An 18,984-nucleotide genomic window follows, 5' to 3' on the forward strand; every position below is an offset into this window, starting at 1 on the left:
AAAATCCTTTTCCCCTTCTGCATTCAGTTAAATCTCTAGCTCTGTTCCCCTTGTGACCTGGCAAGGGTAGTGTATCAACTATGTTGTTAGGCAACACTGCTTATGATAAAGGGATCTCCTGACTGATAAATTATCTATGGACTGGAAGAATTATAATTTATCTTATAGAAGCCATTGCTTTGGGTTTCCAGACTGTAGGCGACTCTTACAACTGGACATGTTTCTTGCAAGCACCCTGGAAAGTGTATGTTCCCAGAGATGTTAGCTCCTGTGGAATATGAAACAATTTAACCCAGGGTAGCCCCTGCACTCACAAGGCCATCCCAAACTTCTTGTACCTAAAGCTGAACTATTGCACAGACTCTCTCATAAGAGGCATGCCTTAAGTTGCCCTGCTGTTCAAGGCACAGGTGCCAGATAGGACATAGGAAAGTCTTGTGCAATGAAATGTTTAGTAGAGTCTAAAAAGACCCCTTGGTGGAAACTGCAGTTGCTAACAAGAAGTTTGATACCAGTCGAATTATCCTTCCTTTATAGACAACCTGACTGGTTTTCTTTAATTTCATATGATGTATCTAGTTTGGAGTTTTTTTCATCTTGTTTGGCATTTACAGAATCCATATAAACTATAAAGATTTCACGTCTTGCTTCAGAGACAAAAAATATTCATGTATCATTTCTTATATAATTTCTTCTTACCTCTTTTGAAACTCCTATTAGTTAGATTGGCATTTATTAAATTATTCTTCATCACTTTTATTTCATTCTCTGTTTCGGACACTTTAGTCTATTTTTAGGGAACCCTTTTTAACTTTATATTACAGCCCTTAAATTGAATGTTTAATTTCAACAGTCAAAATCATAATTCCTAAAAACTTTTTTTCTCTGATCCTCTTCTACAGCAATCTGTATCATAAATGCAGTTTGTTCACAAATCTCTGAAAATAAAAATGCTTTCCAGTTTTAATTTTTCTGCTATTTCTTGAAATTTTCATTTTCCTCTGAGATTGTTTATTCAGTTTCTATTATTATGGTCTTTCTCTTTCATGCTGCTAGTTTTCAATTTGGCAGTCCTTAACTGTCTATTTATATATAAAATTGCAATACTGGGGGCACCTGGGTGGCTCAGTTGGTTAAGCATCTGACTCTTGGTTTCTGCTCAGTGATGATCGCCCAGTTTTTGTGGGATTGAGCCCCATGCCAGGTTCTGCACAGTGCAGAGCCTGCTTGGGATTCTGTCTCCCTCTCTCTCTGCCTCGTGTGTGCACTCTCGCTTTCCCTCTCTCTCAAAAATAAATAAACATTTTTTTTAAATGTAATATTGGACAGATAACACCAGACATCTAGTGTGCATTTTCTCCACTGCTAGACACATGGTTTTCATTTTTCTAGAGTTTATTTCAATATATGCCTATTAGAGAAATAAGAGAGAGAAAAAAGACTTCAATTTATAAACAAATGATTATTAGAACTTACCTTACACTAATTGTAAACATTTCCAGGATATCTTTTCCTAGTAACCAGCCAACCAACATGATGATACCTGGAAAAGAGTCAAATAGCTATTTCTCCCTTTTATATAAAATCACATCAGTATAAATGGGATGCTGAGGGCAGTCAAAAAGTTCCATAACATAAAGGAGAAGGTATATCAGATCACAGTTACAAGATTTTAGAAAAATTCATTAAGCAGGGGAGATTAAAATTAATGCTGCTTAAAGATAATGTTGTATATGTGAACATGCATGCACATACACACACACACACACACACACACACACACACACACACACTTTACCTTCTGTTGCCACTGCTGCCACTCACCCCTTAAAGCAATAATATCTGAGAATTACCACTATAAGAAAACATTACCAGTATTCTCACACAATAGGGGGAAAAAAGAAGGTAGCATAAGACAGATAGGTCCTCTACTTATTATCAGCTTTGCAAAAATAAACCTTGTAACTTTACTTCTCATCACTAAATATCCAGGCAATACATATAAAGTTTATACTGCAAACAAAGGAATACTTAGGACTTGGCTGAAGGAGTAATACATCTTACTTAAAATATCTAAAATTACATTATAACATTTAAAAATTAACCAGGTGCCTGGGTGGCTCAGTGGGTTGAGCGTTAGACTTGTTTCAGCTCGGGTCATGATCCCAAGGTCATAGGATCAAGCCCTGTGTCTGGCTCCACACTGAACGTGGACCCTGCTTAAGACTCTCTCTCTCCCTCTGCCCCTCTGCCCCACTTGTGCAAATTCCCTCTAAAATTAAAAAGGAAAAAAAAACTACTTTTATGGCATTTACAAATAAGAAATCAATTAACATGAACCAAACAATATACTCTCTTGCTTTGACCTTTGCCTCTGAAAAGAAAGGGAGCAAGGAGTGCACCACTGGTTTTGTAAGAAAACACACACAGTATCATCACAGTTTTAATAAAGTATAACCAATTCAAGATTGTATTCTAGAGTAATATAAACATTTAAAAACAGGTTTTTCTTCTTTCTATAGCTACAGGGGCACACCTGGGTGGCTCAGTCAGTTAAGCATCTAACTTCAGCTCAGATCACGATCTCACGGTTCATGAGTTCAAGCCCCACATCGGAGTTTGTGCTGACAGCTCAGAACCTGGAGCTTGCTTCAGATGCTGTGTCTCCCTCTCTCTCTGCCCCTCCCTTTCTCTCTCTCTCTCAAAAATAAACATTAAAAAATAAATAAATAATCCAGATTGTGATTCTCTAACATTCTATCCCAAACACTATCCTGACAAAAGAAATTATGTCCAATGAACTATACCAGAAGTCAGCAAACCATAATCTGTGGGCCTCCTGAATGCTTTTGCAAATAAAGTTTGTTGGAACATAGTTATATCCTTTGTTTAGGTACTGTCTATGATTGCTTCCCTGCTGATGGCTGAGTTGAATATTTCCAACAAAGAATATCCGAAATACTTTGGTATGGACCAAAGGCTAAAATGTGTACTACTGGACCCTGTACCCACCCACCCCCCAAAAAATCTGTTGACCTCTGATTTTGACCTTGACCCTTATCCTATTCCATATACTATCCTAGCAACAAAAATTAGGTCCTATGTATTATATTAAAACCAGGTAATGAGAAAGTTGAAAGATTTTTATCACTAAAAGTGAGGTGGTTTCATGGTACAATGTTAACATAAACTGAGATTTAATTGGCTAAATGTCCTAACAGTTACCAAATTCCCTATAAATTCTAGAAAATAAATAGCAATAATCAAATTAAGGGAGCTATGACAATATACACACCAGTTAAAAAAGAGGAATTAAATACCTTTCCATCTTCTACTTTATGATATAGACTGACAGATCAATAGAATATTTAAAAAATTACTTAACTGAAACTGTGTAACGCAAATCTATTTTAATTTAGAACTGCATTATTGATTTTGAAATTTTAGGCTAGCAAAAATAATTAAAATATCATGGAAAAACTAAAGAAAAGGAGAAAAGACTCCAAAATTTATTCAAGTATTTAATATATGATAAAGATGTCATTTCAACTGAGTGAATAAAAGAATAGACTATAGAGGGGTGCATGGTGGCTCAGTCGGTTAAGTATCTGACTCTTAATTTCAGCTCAGGTCATGAACTCAGAGTTTGGGAAATCAAGTCCCATGTCAGGCTCTGCGCTAACAGTACAGAGCCTGCTTGGAATTCTCTCTCTCTCTTTCTCTGCCCCTCCCTGTGCTTGTGCTCTCTTTTGTTCTCAAAATAAATGAACTTTAAAAAAACATGTTAAAAATAGAATGAACTAGAGAATTAATGGTATTGGGATAATTAACTTTTGAGTAAAAATGTTATAACTCTACCTTAAGTTGTTTTTTTTTTTTTAATGTTTATTTTTCAGACAGAGAGAAAGAAAGCACATGAGCGGGGAAGGATCTGAAGTGAGCTCTGTGCTGACAGCAGCAAGCCCAATGTGGGGCTTAAACTCACAAACCATGAGATCATGACTTGAGCCCTGAAAATCAGGTGCTCAACTGACTGAGCCACCCAGGCGCCCCTACCTTAAGTCTGATACTAAAATAAATTCTAAATAGTAAAATAAAGTGTCAAAAATAAAAACTAAGCTGCAGACTGATGTTTAAGTAAATATACTTATAAAGATAAACACTCTTCACAATATGGGGTTAGGAAAGCTTCTATGAATAAACCAGAAACTGTAACTGCAGAGATTATCAACAGGACAGTGCTATCAGAATCTCAGGACAAGATATTTCAATCACATCTCCCTCCTTCATAACCAAGTTTACTATATTTATCCCTCAAAGGGAATTTAAAATGTGGGGGAAATAAACTTAACAAAAGGGATGGCTATCTAAATTATACAAAGAGCTGTTACTGATCTAAGACCCAAGCCACAAGAGAAGAAGGGACAAAATAAATAGATGGGAAGGTCATAAAATAAAAAGGACCAACACACATAGGACAACTGTTCAGTTTCTCTATAATGAGTTGTGAAATAAAATAATGAGAAGCCTTTTATTCATCTGTTAATGACAACAAAGTTAGCAAGAGTGCTGGAAGAGGAACACCTTTACCTTGCTGATGAAAGATACTATTTAGCAATATGAAACAAAAACCTTTAAAAACGTGCCAAAAATTGAAAAATTACATGCATACTCTTTGCCCCCAAAATTTTACTTCTAAGAATTTTTTTCCCACATAATGAAATACTATACAACCATCTACTTCATGACATCTATATAAAGAGCATCTACTTAAAGGCAAGATGTTTATGAATAAAATATGAAACAAAAAAGGAATAGTAGTCCATAAAACATTACTATCAATTTTGTTGAAAACGAGGAAGACAAATACTAAAATGTTTATAGAAATGCTATATGATTACAGGAATTACATGAAGTTCTAATTTATCTTTGCAGAAAAGGACAATGGCTGGGGACTAGTTTTATAATTTTTAAAAAGTAGTAGTAAATTAGGGGTGTCTGGGTCGCTCAGTCAGTTAAGCGTCTGACTTCAGCTCAAGTCATGATCTCGTGATTCGTGAGTTTGGGCCCGTGTCAGGCTCTGTGTTGATACCTCAGAGCCTGGAGCCTGCTTCAGATTCTGTGTCTCCCTCTCTCTCTGCCCCTCCCTGACTCGCACTCTGTTTCTCTCTCAAAAATAAATACACATTAAAAAAAAATTTTTTTAGTAGTAAACTAAAAATCAATTAAATGAATAAACAAATTTATGTATCTATCTAAACTCCCCTTCCCATTAAAAATAAAAATAAATAAATAAATAAAATAAACCCTAAGTAAATATATGAGATATACATACTCACTCTTCTCTTACCTATTATACCAAAGGAGTAGAAGGAAAGTTGTTTTCCTAAGAGGTCCATGCTCTTCTGCAGAGGGGTTTTTGGTGCCTTGACAAATTGGAGAAGAGTTTACCACAATTAGCTAAATTCAGGAATATATACTATGTGCCAGGGACTCTAAGTGCTTGACATACCCAGGTTAGTTCTTAACATACCCATAACATACACACCTCTCCCTTAAAGATAAGTCTCATCCCCTTTAATGAGGAAACTGAGGCTGAGACTTTTAAATGCCTGTTTAAGGTCCATGTTCCCTATGCCTATTTTTGAGAAGGAATCTATTCTCCCTATCAGCTTCTCCAGGACTTCATTACCATCAGCTGCCCCTCACTTTTCCAATCTTCTCCCTTCTGTATCCACAAACAAGCTTGTAATCCAAGTCTTTTTATCCAGTTGGCTCCCTGATCTGCTAACTCCCTTCTCTAGCAGTCCCCTCAGTGCCAAACTCCTTGGAATGGTTTTATACACTGCAACATGTACTGGAATCTTGGCAGGTTACCTGAGAAATCCAGATGATTTGGGGAGAATATGACATTTGTAGAATGCAACTTCTTTTTCATATGTAAGAAAGTATTTTAAATGAGAGAACTAATCTTCAATATTCTTAAACATGAATATCTTCCATGTTATTTTACTTTATAATCTTTTTTTCCCCATTACTTGGAATTAAATAATGTTGGGAATTTTGGTAGAAGACAAATATACCATTTAGTAATCTTTAAAATTAATATGATAAAGTTAATTTTAAAAAAGAATAGGCCTATAAATAATTGGCTATAAACCTTTTTCTCCTATAAACAATGAATAAATATAAAAATGTTTTAGAACATTAACAATGTCAACTAAAGCTCCAATTATGTTTTTAAGCACAGACAACTGAGTGATATTCTGAATAAAATACCACTTCAATAGTACATAAAATAACCCACCATTATTTTCTTTTCGTTTCCTTACAATGGAGAATTTCAGATTTGAAATTAAACATCATTAACAAAGAACTTACTTCTTCTGCTTGCATCATTTTAAAAACCTCTCCAAATTCAGAATTTTCTCCAGTTCCAATGACAATACCCTAAAGAGAAAAACAGGAAAATACATTTACATTCATATGGAATCACCTCTCTCAAGCAAAGTAACAAAAACCCTTCATTCCCTTTCTCCAAAACTTTGCCCACAGTCAAGATGACTAACATACATATCCAAGGTTCCCTTAGCAAATTAACTTTGTGATATTACTATAGATCATTAGTATTTACACCTTACTATACAAACCTTGGCCCAATTCTGAGGCCCATTCTTTGTCTATATTAATATTTCTGAAATTCAAAACTGTCTTATCCTTGAGAGACATTCAGTGTAGCTTCTCTTTCCCCCTCAAATGCTACTGGATCATGCCTTTTACGTTCGTGAAATGTTAGAATCCAGTAGGTGAATGATATGTAGTTGGAATATTATAGCCAGTACCATATCGACTAAATTAAAATTTTAACTAGTAATGAACATATCCATGATTCACTGTTTCTATCTAAAACAAAAAAAAGAACAGATACCGAGGACTATGCTTTTAAAGGCTTCATTATCTGGCAAATGGCAGAAATATGGACATATTCTACCTCAGGGACATAGTTTCTCCTTAGTCTCAAAAATAGATGCTATGGGTTAGGTTCAATTCTGCCATTTTTTTGTCATATTTTTTTTTTACTTCATTTATTTTTGAGAAAGAGACAGCACACTCATGCAAGCAGGGTAGGGACAGAGAAAGAGAGAAAAAGAGAGAGAATCCTAAGCAGGCTCTGCACTGTCAGAACTAAGCCCAATCCTGAGACGAAATCAAGAGTCAGACACTTAAATGACTGAGCCACCCAGTTCCCCTTATATATATTTTTTTCATGTTTATTTATTTTGAGACACAGAGAGAGAGCACAAGCGCACATGCAAGTCGGAGAGGGGCCGAGAGAGAGAGAGAGAGAGAGAGAGAGAGAGAGAGAATCCCAAGCAGGCTCTGTGCTGTCAATGCAGAGCCCAACATGGAGCTTGATCCCATGAGCCATGAGATCACGACCTGAGCCAAAATCAAGAGTCTAAGCCAGAGCCCCTCTTTGTCATATATTTTTAAAATAGCCACATAAAATTAGCCACATCGAACTAAAAAAAAAGGTTGAAAACAAAGGAGTTGCTATTTTCAAAACAAGAGAAAAAAAATTACCTTAGCTTTGCCACATCTGACCAGTGTTCCCATGAAGGCAATGTTACTTCTTGATGCAAGATCTCCATTAGTTGCAGCTGGCTGAGGAGCTGTCACCTTAGAACAAGGTGTTGTCTCTCCTGTCAAGCTGGACTCATCAATGGAAAGATCCACAGCCTTGGAAAACATAAAGCATCCCATTAAGTTCAAGAATGAAGACTCTCTGGGCTCCATTCAATATCTAAAGAGTTTGTAACCATCACTTCTTCCTCAAATATCCCCTTTCTTAATAATCACCCAAATCTTTTATTATATCCATTACTCTAAGAAGACCACAATAAGTACAACCATATTTAAAATATGAAGTAAACTTGAGCCACCTGGGTGGCTCAGTCAGTTAAGCATCCAACTCTTGATTTCGGCTTAGGTCATGATCCCATGGTTTGTGGGATCAAGCGCCGCATCAGGCTCTGTGCTGACAGTGTGGAACCCGCGGGAATCTCTCTCTCCACCCCTCCCCTGCTCACACACTCTCTCTTGAAATAAATAAACATTTAAAAAAATAAATAAAGAGGCGCCTGGGTGGCTTAGTTAAGCGTCCGACTTCAGCTCAGGTCATGATCTCATGGTTCATGAGTTCAAGCCCCGCATCAGGCTCTGTGCTGACTGATGCCTCAGAGCCTGGAGCCTGCTTTGTATTCTGTGCCTCCCTCTCTCTCTGTCTCTGCCCTCCCCTGCTCATGCTCTGTCTCTTTCTCTCTCTCTCTCAAAAATAAACATTTTTAAAAATATATTAAAAATAATATTAAATACAAAATAAATATTAAAAAATAAATTAAAAAAATAAAAATACAATAATACAAAGTGAAGTCAACAAAATCCGACATACAAAGTAGAATGCTATGAGACAAGATTAGCCTAAATTTCAAAATATAACCAGAGAAAAGGAAACATTAGCTGAGACATAATCTTTACCTAGAGAAAACAACTTTCACAATAAAATGTTATTACTTCCTAATTTTGCCATCCCCTGAAGTTCTGAAAATGTATTTGGCAGGTTAAAAACAGGTATCCAGAAAGAGAAATATGAATAAAAGGTATATAATGTACTGAGAAAGAAATCATTTCATCACTTTGGGTTCAATTTTCATGAAATTCTGCTTTCTATATATGCATCCTTACATTGATCCCAAACGTACATCAGCAAAAATAAAAAACATATATAAATGTTTCCATGCAAATCATGAACATGGTATTATCTTCCAACTGTGCAAAAAGAATCAATTCTGAGGGTTTCATTCCTAAGACAGTTTCAACTCCTAACAATTAAGTTTTCACCAACCTTAGCATGCCAAAAAAAAAAAAAAAAAAAAATCATTTTACATGTGGAAAACACTGCAGATGTTACCTGGCTTTGTTTCTAAAAGTATGACCCACAGAACAATAGTTCCAAGGATGTGAATAGACACTGAGTATAATGTGATAGACGGATGACTGATACACACACACACACACACACACACACACACACAGAGTAGAGGTACTAAAGTCAAATATGTTTTGGAAATACTGAGCTGAGTTAAACAGCTTCCTCTACTTAGGCAGTGCTTCTTTAAACCTTCACTAGGTTAGTGTGAATCACCTCAATTAGAATACAGATACAACAGGAGTTGTCAAAGTGTGGTCCCAGCAGGACCAGCATCACCTCCTCAGAACTTTTTAGAAATTCACTACCCTCCTCCCAAAAAAAGAAAAGAAATTCACTATCCTACTTCAAATGCATAGGTGGGGAGGGTGAACCTAAAAGACTGTATTTACAAGCCCTCCAGGTGATTCTGAGGCACACTCAACTTTCAGAATCAATGGAATACTGTTTCACAAATTTCTTTGACCCATTTTATTCCAGAAGCTCTTATTCTAGGGTCTTTAGGACACTTTGAGAAACTAGGACCTAGTTCATGATTTTACTCATTTTACATGTTAATTCACTCACCGGACAAACATTTATTGACTACCTTAACTATGTACCAGGCACTGAGCTAGACCCTGGAAAATAAAATAAGGAAATGAACCCAAAGCAGTTAAATGACTGTGCATTCCTGCTGCTATTATAAACTGACCTGGTGTTCTCAATCAGGTCTCTTGATTGGCAGTCCATATTATATACAAAATACTCTAAATCCTGCTGGGGGAGAGGTACGAGTGTGGAAATAATCTCATCTTTTCTTTTTTAGTTTTAATTTTTTTTTTAACATTTATTTATTTTTGAGACAGAGAGACAGCATGAACAGGGGAGGGTCAGAGAAAGAGGGAGACACAGAATCTGAAACAGGCTCCAGGCTCTGAGCTGTCAGCACAGAGCCTGACACGGGGCTCGAACCCACGGACCTCGAGATCATGACCTGAGCTGAAGCCGGACGCTTAACCGACTGAGCCACCCAGGCGCCCCTCTTTTTTTAGTTTTAAATGTGAGTTTATTTTGAGAGACAGAGCCAACATGAGTGGGGGAGGGGAGAGAATCCCACACTGCCAGCCCAGAGCCCAACGCAGGGCTTGAACCCATGAACTCTGAGATCATGACCTGGGTTGAAATCAAGAGTTGGTCACTTAGCCAACTGAGCCATGCAGGTGCCCCTAAAGCTCTTCTTTTTAAATGGTTCATTTATCCATGAGCATAAATATCTCACAAAAAAATATATATATTAAAAATCAATTCATATATTCTCCCATCTATACAACAATACAGTATTTTAATTTGATCAATGTCGTTGATCCATTCACTTAACAAATATTTATTAATGCCAGGTCCTGTACTATATCACACACAGAGGGAATCAGCAGTAAACTAAACTAAGTTCCTACCCTCTGCTCTTATTCCAATGGGAAAGTGATCTAAAAATAAACTAACAAGGGTATGTAATATCTGGTAGTGAGGAAAAAATGCATAAGGATAGAAAGTAACATTTTAGATAAAGGAGAGAACCTCTCTCAAAAGTAAACAACTCTTTTGCAGAGACGCAATTGACCTGAGGGCCCCAAAGGTGGGCCACAATCAGGATGAAAGTATTCTAGGCAAAGAAAGCAAAAAGTACAAAGACTATGGGGGTAGGAACATGCCTGGTATGTTCATGCCCTAGGCAGACATATAACTTTACAAATATAATCAAGAGTTTACAGATCAGATCATGAAGTTGAAAAATGTTCAGAATGAAAATATACTGTACCCCATAATTTCAAGGAAACTAAACTATGTTATCTCTGGAAGGTTAGTACCATGTAAATGTTATAAAGCACAGATCACCAATCCTTGAGTCTTTAAAAAGCTTCCCTTTTTCTATAATTATGTATGCAAAGACAGGCCAGGTAAATCTGGGTTCATTACCTCAACCCAACTACAGAGTAAAAAAAAATCCACCATGTTCAAAGGCAAAGGAATTTTTCTTTATTACAGGAACATATCTATTTGACTTTTCTTTCCAAGTTAAACTTAGAACTGTATAATTTTCCACACTAATAAATTCCATTACCAAAGTAAGAAGAAAAGTTTAGGTTGTTCTTCAAAGATGATGCTAGTACTAAAAACAGTTGACATTTCGTTGCTTACTATCTGCAAGGCATTTTGCTAACATACATATACTAAGTTTTCTATTAACAATCACTAGCTAGTAACAATCCAATGAGGCAGGACTGTGATTTTCATTCCCTCTATTTTACAGACACTTTGAAAGGTTAAGTAAGTCACCCAACATCTCCACCCAAACTGTGGAGACAAAACCCAAACACTGAAAGATCAATTCCAAATTCTTATTAACTATTTAGAGAATCAATTTGCAAGTTATTTTTCCTCCCTAGTTTTGTAACTACTTCTAGAAGACATTAAGAAAAGATATATTTAAAAATTATATATTTTTCTGAATTACAAGTCAACAAAAAAGTTTATTTCATTTAGCAAGCTCCTCTTCAATGCTTGTTATAAAATCATAATTGCATGTCATCTTCTGAGCTCTTAATTAAAAATGAGACCTGTTAATATTGAAAACATTACATTGGGGTACAAGTGTCCCTATGCATCAGCACTCCTGTATCCCTTGGGTAATGGATAAAGAAATTGTGGTTTATATACACAACGGAACACTACTTAGCAATGAGAAAGAATGAAATATGGTCTTTTGTAGCAACATGGATGGAACTGGAGAGTGTTATGCTAAGTGAAATAAGTCATACAGAGAAAGAGAGATACTATATGTTTTCACTCTTATGTGGATCCTGAGAAACTTAACAGAAGACCATGGGGGAGGGGAAGAGGAAAAAAAAAAAAAAAGTTAGAGAGGGAGAGAGCCAAACCATAAGAGACTCTTAAAAACTGAGAATAGGGGCGCCTGGGTGGCTCAGTCGGTTAAGCGGCCGACTTCGGCTCAGGTCATGATCTCGCGGTCCGTGAGTTCGAGCCCCGCGTCGGGCTCTGTGCTCACAGCTCAGAGCCTGGAGCCTGTTTCAGATTCTGTGTCTCCCTCTCTCTGACCCTCCCCTGTTCATGCTCTATCTCTCTGTCTCAAAAATAAATAAACGTTAAAAAAAAAAAAATTTAAAAAAAAAAACAAACTGAGAATAAACTGAGAGTTGATGGGGGGTGAGGGGGGGGAGGTTGGAGGAAGGGGAGGAAGGGGGAAGGGGAAAGTGGGTGATGGGCATTGAGGAGGGCACCTGTTGGGATGAGCACTGGGTGTTGTATGGAAACCAATGTGACAATAAATTTCATATTAAAAAACAAAACAAAACAAAACAAAAACATTACAGAACTCCTTCTCCCTGAGAAAGGCAAAATTAGCATTTCCTCATTGAAGACTTTCTACTTTAAACAAAAATCTTAAATATGGATGAATACTAACATTTGGTGGTTGCCTATCAAAACAAATAATATGAAAATAATCTGACTTTTTAAAAAGAGAATAAATGCATAGCTTTATTGGCTGCCAGTGGCCTCGCTCTTCAGTGTCAGCCTTAGCAGTTTAATAACCACCCAACCAAAAACAGGAATTTTTGTTCAAATCAGGTTTTTCTATGAAAAAGATATCATTTTTAGCAGAATAGCAATTAGCTCTGTCTAGTGAGAAAAAAAGAGCTTTAGATCTTTATTTTTTATATATATATTTAACATATAATTATAAATCTGTAAAACTCAAATCAAGAATATATTATTGATGGGGTACCTGGCTGGCTCAGTCAATGGAGCATGTGACTCTTGACTTCAGGGTCATAAGTTCAAGCCCCACATTGGGCATAGAGCTTACTTAAAAAAAAAAAAAAAAAAAAGAATATTGATAAAAATTAGTCCAAATTATACAATGTAGCAAACTGCACAGATCTCAACTGTCTGTTGAGTAAGGGTATATTTTTTAATTTATTTATTTGTTTGCTTGTTTAATCTCTACACCCAGCATGGGGCTCAAACTCAAGACCCAGAGATCAAGAGTAACATAGTCTTCTGACTAAGCCAGCCAGGCCACCCAGAGTAAGAATATTTTCTAAGTTACAACTTATTTTCTCTTAATGATGATTACAAGAATTTCCGCAGGAAGTCAGTTTTGAGGGAGTGAGGGGAAGGAAGTCATTTCTAAGAAGGTGGTATTTAATGAATTAGGCCAGCCTATCACAGTTTAACAGTCATAGTTTAATTCATCCAGAAGACAGATATTAGAGTCATTTATCCATAGTATTTATGAGGAAAGATAAAGGTAGGATAAAATGAAATCAATGAACAAGCCAGCTCCATGCCTTCTACCCAAAAGTTTAAATATTAAACCTTCAGAAGAGCTGTTCATAAATAGGGAAACTGATTATGTTTCACTTTCTCTTTATTATTCTTCAGGTACTTTACTGGTGTGAATAAGACACAGCACAGTTCAAAAGTCAGAATATAAATAAGAATCTAGATGCATACATAATCTACATTCTGAATATTTAACACCTATAGAATAAAAATGGTTGGAAAAACTTCACAGGACTATTCCTACAAAACATTAGGCAGAAAGAAACTAGATGCCAAAGTCAGGAAAATTTAAAACTGCTTAAAAAAATTACACTTAATATGAAAAATTGGCAGCTACATGTAAGTTCTTAAACTAAAGAATGACTTAGCGTACTGTATGCCGCTAAATCAATTACCTCTCTAGTCTAGAATGAAAAGCAAATCAAAAATGGATTTCTTTCCCCAGAAAAGAATTCCAAATTATCCATCTGGCAGCTACCTGATAATGACAAAATGTCTTACTTTTAGTCTCAAAAATTAAGATTCCTGTTACTGTTTATTCAAATGAAGGAAAATGTAATTAAAACGTCTTCATGAGTTCTAGCTTATTAAACATCAAAGCCTAACCAGGTGAAGTAAGTAGGAAAGAAGTGACTCCATTTTAGAAAGGCTCCATCTCTGCTGTTTTTCTGTTAGGTCTCAGTTACTCATGTTCTGAATTCTGTCTCTGTATCAGGAAAAGAAACTATGTTCCCACTGCAAGGGGGAAATAGGAAAATTAATCATTCTCTGAATTTTGTCCCAGGCCACAAACACCTAACAACATCCAAGAAGAGTCAGATCCTGAACATGTTCCAGGACACTAGCTTTGAACAAACCTCAGATGATGCTGGCATTAACACTCCCACCTTCAGTAACTTATGGTGTAACAACTATTGTTCATCTGACACTGGCCTTTGATTAGACCCTACCCTGGATTTCTGAAGGAACATGTACCCTAGATCTCTTTCCAATATAAACCCCTAACCCCCAAAAATGCTGAGACTCATTCTCATTTCCAAGTCTCCCAGACACTCCTTCTGCTATTCTCTATCATTCACACTCTTCAATAAACTCTGTTTTCACTTTCTCCAACTCACATTTGATTTCTATCCTGCATGAAGCCAAGGACCCTCTTGGCTAGTCCTGTGGAAGCCTCCCCTGGCTTAAAAACACCTACATGAAATGGATTTTATCCCATGGTAAATATTTACACAAATTGTTAACTTTCTGACTTAAGTGCATAGATTCAATTTGACCAAGTTGCCAATAACTTCAACACCAGTATTCAGTTAACAATGATTTCTAGGATATTTCTCTAAGACAATGAAAAGAAACCAAATTTCAAAAAGGGATCTACTTTTGCAACAGTCCTTTCCTACCAGTGTGAAATGACAATCTTAAAACAAAGAGACTAAATCTCACTTCAAACCCTCCCATGCTGTCTTTTTAAATTCTAGTGACTTAAAGAGAAAAAAGTTTTCAATGTTTTAAACATAAACAGCATTCCTCAGTTCACACTGCTTTTTAACCAATGATCTATCAAACAACAAAACACTAAGCATAGCTCAAGCTTATACAATCTAACAGAACCAACACTCCCAGTGCTCTATGTATGGAGAAGTTCAGAAATATACTACTACAGAAATAGACGTCCTTTCCAAAGCCAAAATGAGTGGTTATATCAGTTTTTAGTAAACGGGAATGTCTAAATACCACAAATACAGAATAATCTACTCAATTTCTTTTGATAGCTAATTTAAAATCTCTACTTCCTGCAGCACCTGAGTGGCTCAGTCAGTTGAGCATCTGACTCTTGATTTCAGCTCAGGTCATGACCTCACAGTCCTGAGATTGAGCTCCATATTGGGCTCTGTGCTCACAGCATGGAGCCTCCTTGGGATTCTCTTCTCCTCTCTTCTCTCTTTCAAAATCAATAAATGAACTTTAAAAATTAAAAATTAAATCTCTACTTCCTAAGATGTTTATAAATTGTTCTTTTTTTTACAAGTCTATCTGTAAATTTAATAATTCAGAAACTTTTAAAACCAAAGTTTCAGTGATAAATTACAATAAGAGGTGGAGTAAGACACCATAAATTAATCAAATTGACCTATCAAAAAAATACACTGAAATCAATATAAACACTTGTGGAATAGGGCAATCAAAGATTTGGTCCCTCTACTAAAATGATCATGGGCTGGCAAAGACTGACAGACAACTCTGGAATCAAAAACTTAAAACAACCAGGGAAGTGCTTAATAAAGAAAAAGGCAGCTAAATTTAGGTAAGAAGGCATCATGGCATTTTTGTTCACCTGTCTACTATTCACCACTGCCCAGAGAAGCAGTGCTAGCTGTGGGGACAGAAGTGAGTCTTCTTGTTGCAGATTATGGGTAGTCAGGGGCTAACAAAGACCTTGTTCTTAAAATATTGTAGCTGCGTGTTTTGACTTGTCTGGCAGTTCGCTGGGGGACTAGTGCAAAGGCTAATATCTATCTCACAACCTCACGCCAAGCCAACTACAGTGACTTTCCAGGTATCTGACAAAAGATTAAGGACATATACTAGCAGGCCAGGGACCAGGAATAAGGCAAGCAGCAGATACAACCAAAAGACTAGGAAGAAAAAAGCCAAGGAGGAAGTTTTGTGAGGGAATAAAGTTTTGTGAGGGAAGTTTTGGAAGGGCCACCACTTATACCAGGGAAGACAGAGGGCAAAATGCATGCCCATAACCAGAGGCATGCTCAGAAAGCCCTGAGAAGACCCGAGACTTGCACCTCTGACAGGTCTGTGGATTTGGCACAAGTAGGTGAAGGTGAAGGCAGAGTTGTAGGCAGATGATCAATGATCAAGAAGTGCCCCAACTCAAAGACAAGCTGCAAAGACCAGGAGAACAGTATTTCATTTCCCTCTTTGCTCCAGACAGATAAGACTGACTGCTGATATAATGGAACAGAAACTTCAGTGACCATACACAACAAGGAAGGGTCTTTGCAAACCACCACCCTCCCCCCCCACCAAAAAAAATTCAACCACTGCAATCCTCAACAATCAAAGATAACAAATTTTGAGGAAGGGCACAACCTCATTTACAGAATTATGACAGCATAATATTCAAAATACAAAGCCTTCAACAAAAAATTACAAATACAAAGAAACCAAAAAGTATGATCTATTCACAGGAAAAAATAAACTGACAGAAATCATCCCTCAGCAAGGCCAGACACTAGACTTACTGGAAAGACTTTAAATCAACTGTCTTAAATATGCTTAATAAACTAAAGAAAACCATGGACAAAAAACTAAAGGAAATCAGGAAAACAATTTTTTAAAAAAGCATTACAATGAAGAGAAAGAAAATATTTGCAAGAAATAGAAATCCTGATGCTGAAAAGTACAACCACTGAAATAATAAGTTCACTAGAGGGGTTCAACAGCAGATCTGGAAAAGGAAGGGGGGAAAATGAGCAAACAAAAAACCAGGGCAATTGAAATTAACCAATCTGAAGGACAGAGAGAAAAAAAAAAGAAAAATGACAGAGCTAAAGGTACCTGTGGGACATCATCAAACATACCAATATAAGCATAAGGTAAGTCTCAGGGAGAAAAAAAGAAATGGGTAGAAAGAATATTTGAAGAGATAATGAATGAAAACTTGCCAAATTTAATAAAAGATATGAAATCTATGGATCAGAGAAGCTCAATAAACTCCAAATAGGAAAAACTCGAAGTCATCTAGACTGAGACATAATCAAACTGTTAAAAGACAGAGACACAATCTTGAAAACAGCAAAGGCGAAGCAACTTGTCATGTACAAGGAATCCTCAATAAGACTAGCAGCCTATTTCTTATCAGAAACCACTTAGGCTGGGACCATAGACCTATCTAAAGTACTGAAAGAAAAACAAAAAAACTAATGAAAAGAAGTCTACATCTAGCAACACTATCTTTTAAAATGAAGAAGAATTAAGACATTCCCACCTAAACAAAAGCTAAGATAATTTATTTCTAGTAGACGTGCCCCACAAGAAATGCTAAAGGAGAGTACTTCAAGCTAAAACAAAAGGAGAGTAGAAAGTAATTCGAAGCCATATGAAGAAAAGAAGAATTCCAGTAAAGGTAACTACACAGAGAAATATAAATGCCAGCATTATTGTATTTTGACTTTGTAACTCCTCTATTTTTCCTATCTGACTTATATAAAGCACTGACAAATTTATGGTTAATGGGCACAGAATGCTTAAAAACGTAATTGGCGACAACAACATGAAGGTGGTGGAAAAGTTAGCTGCAGAGGAGCAAAATTTTTGCGGGCTATTGAAGTAAAGATGGTATCAATTCAAACAAGTGTTCTAAATTTAAGATGTTAATTGTAATCTACACAGTAACCACTAAGAAAATATGTAAAAAAATATACAGAAAAAAAATTTCAGGAGGTACTCAAAGCATATTTTTTTTATTTTTTTTAATTTATTTTTTATTTTTTTTAAATGTTTATTTATTTATTTTTGACAGAGAGAGAGAATGGGGAAGGGGCAGGGAGAAAGAGGGAGACACAGAATCCGAAGCAGGCTCCAGGCTCTGAGCCATCAGCACAGAGCCTGATGCAGGGCTCCAACCCACGAACCGCGAGATCATGACCCGAGCTGAAGTTGGTGCTTAACTGACTGAGCCACCCAGGTGCCCCAAAGCGTATTTTTTTTAAATAGCAAATACAAAAAAAGGGATTGGAGGAACTTAGGAACATAGAAACTATATATAGAAAACAAATAGCAAAATGGCATTAGAAAGTTCTCTATCAAAAATCACTTTAAACATACATGGATTTACAACCGTATGGTATACACATACAATAGAACACTATTTGCCAATAAAAATGGATGAAATATTGATACATGCTACAACAGAGATGAACCCTGAAAACACCGTGAACTGAAAAAAGCCAGACACAAAAGACTACAATGTATTTAATCCCATTTATAATGAAATGTTCAGAATAGGCATATGTATACAGACAGAACAAGCAGAGTAGTGGCTACCAGGCTCTGGGGCAGAAGACAGAATATAGAGACTACTAAAAGGTAAATGTTTTCTCTTGGGAGTGATAAAAATGTTCAATAGCTAAGATTGTGGTGATGGCTGCACAATTCAGACTATAGGGAAAACCAATGAATGATACATTTTAAATGTGTAAATAGTTTGAATGTGAATTATATCTCAATAAAGTTGTTTTTTGTTGTTGTTTTTTTTTACCTTTCTATATGTGGTAAATAGACCAGCACTTTGGGCATGGACTAAATGCTAGTTAAGAATGCAGGATCTTGTGCTCAACATCACTCATCATCAGGGAAATACAAATCAAAACCATGATGAGATACCACCTCACGCCTGTCAGAATGGCTAAAATCAACAACACAAGAAACAACAGCTGTTGGCAAGGATGTGGAGAAAAATGAACCCTCTTACACTGTTGGTGGGAATGCAAAATGGTACAGCCACTGTGGAAAACAGTATGGAGGTTCCTCAAAAAGTTAAAAATAGAACTACTCTACAATCCACCAGTTGTACTACATATCTACCCCAAGGCTACAAACATACAGATCCCAAGGGGCACATGCACCCCGATGTT

The 18,984-nt window shown here is 36.4% G+C and overlaps 1 protein-coding gene across 2 annotated transcripts in view; it reads right to left on the reverse strand.

Moving 5' to 3' along the window:
- ATP2C1 (ATPase secretory pathway Ca2+ transporting 1) overlaps positions 1-18,984 on the reverse strand; it is a 172,686-nt gene that overhangs the window by 54,826 nt on the left and 98,876 nt on the right. For both annotated transcript variants that reach the window (XM_078432345.2, XM_078432344.2), the window contains exons 8-11: positions 7,585-7,740; positions 6,382-6,450; positions 5,351-5,426; positions 1,477-1,543 (exon numbers count right to left, since the gene is read on the reverse strand). In XM_078432345.2, the coding sequence (XP_078288471.1) occupies positions 1,477-1,543; positions 5,351-5,426; positions 6,382-6,450; positions 7,585-7,740 (368 nt within the window). The remainder of the gene's footprint in view (positions 1-1,476; positions 1,544-5,350; positions 5,427-6,381; positions 6,451-7,584; positions 7,741-18,984) is intronic.

This window comes from Panthera onca, chromosome C2 (assembly GCF_046562875.1).
Source record: "Panthera onca isolate mPanOnc1 chromosome C2, mPanOnc1 haplotype 2, whole genome shotgun sequence".
In the NCBI taxonomy this organism is placed as follows: domain Eukaryota; kingdom Metazoa; phylum Chordata; class Mammalia; order Carnivora; family Felidae; genus Panthera; species Panthera onca.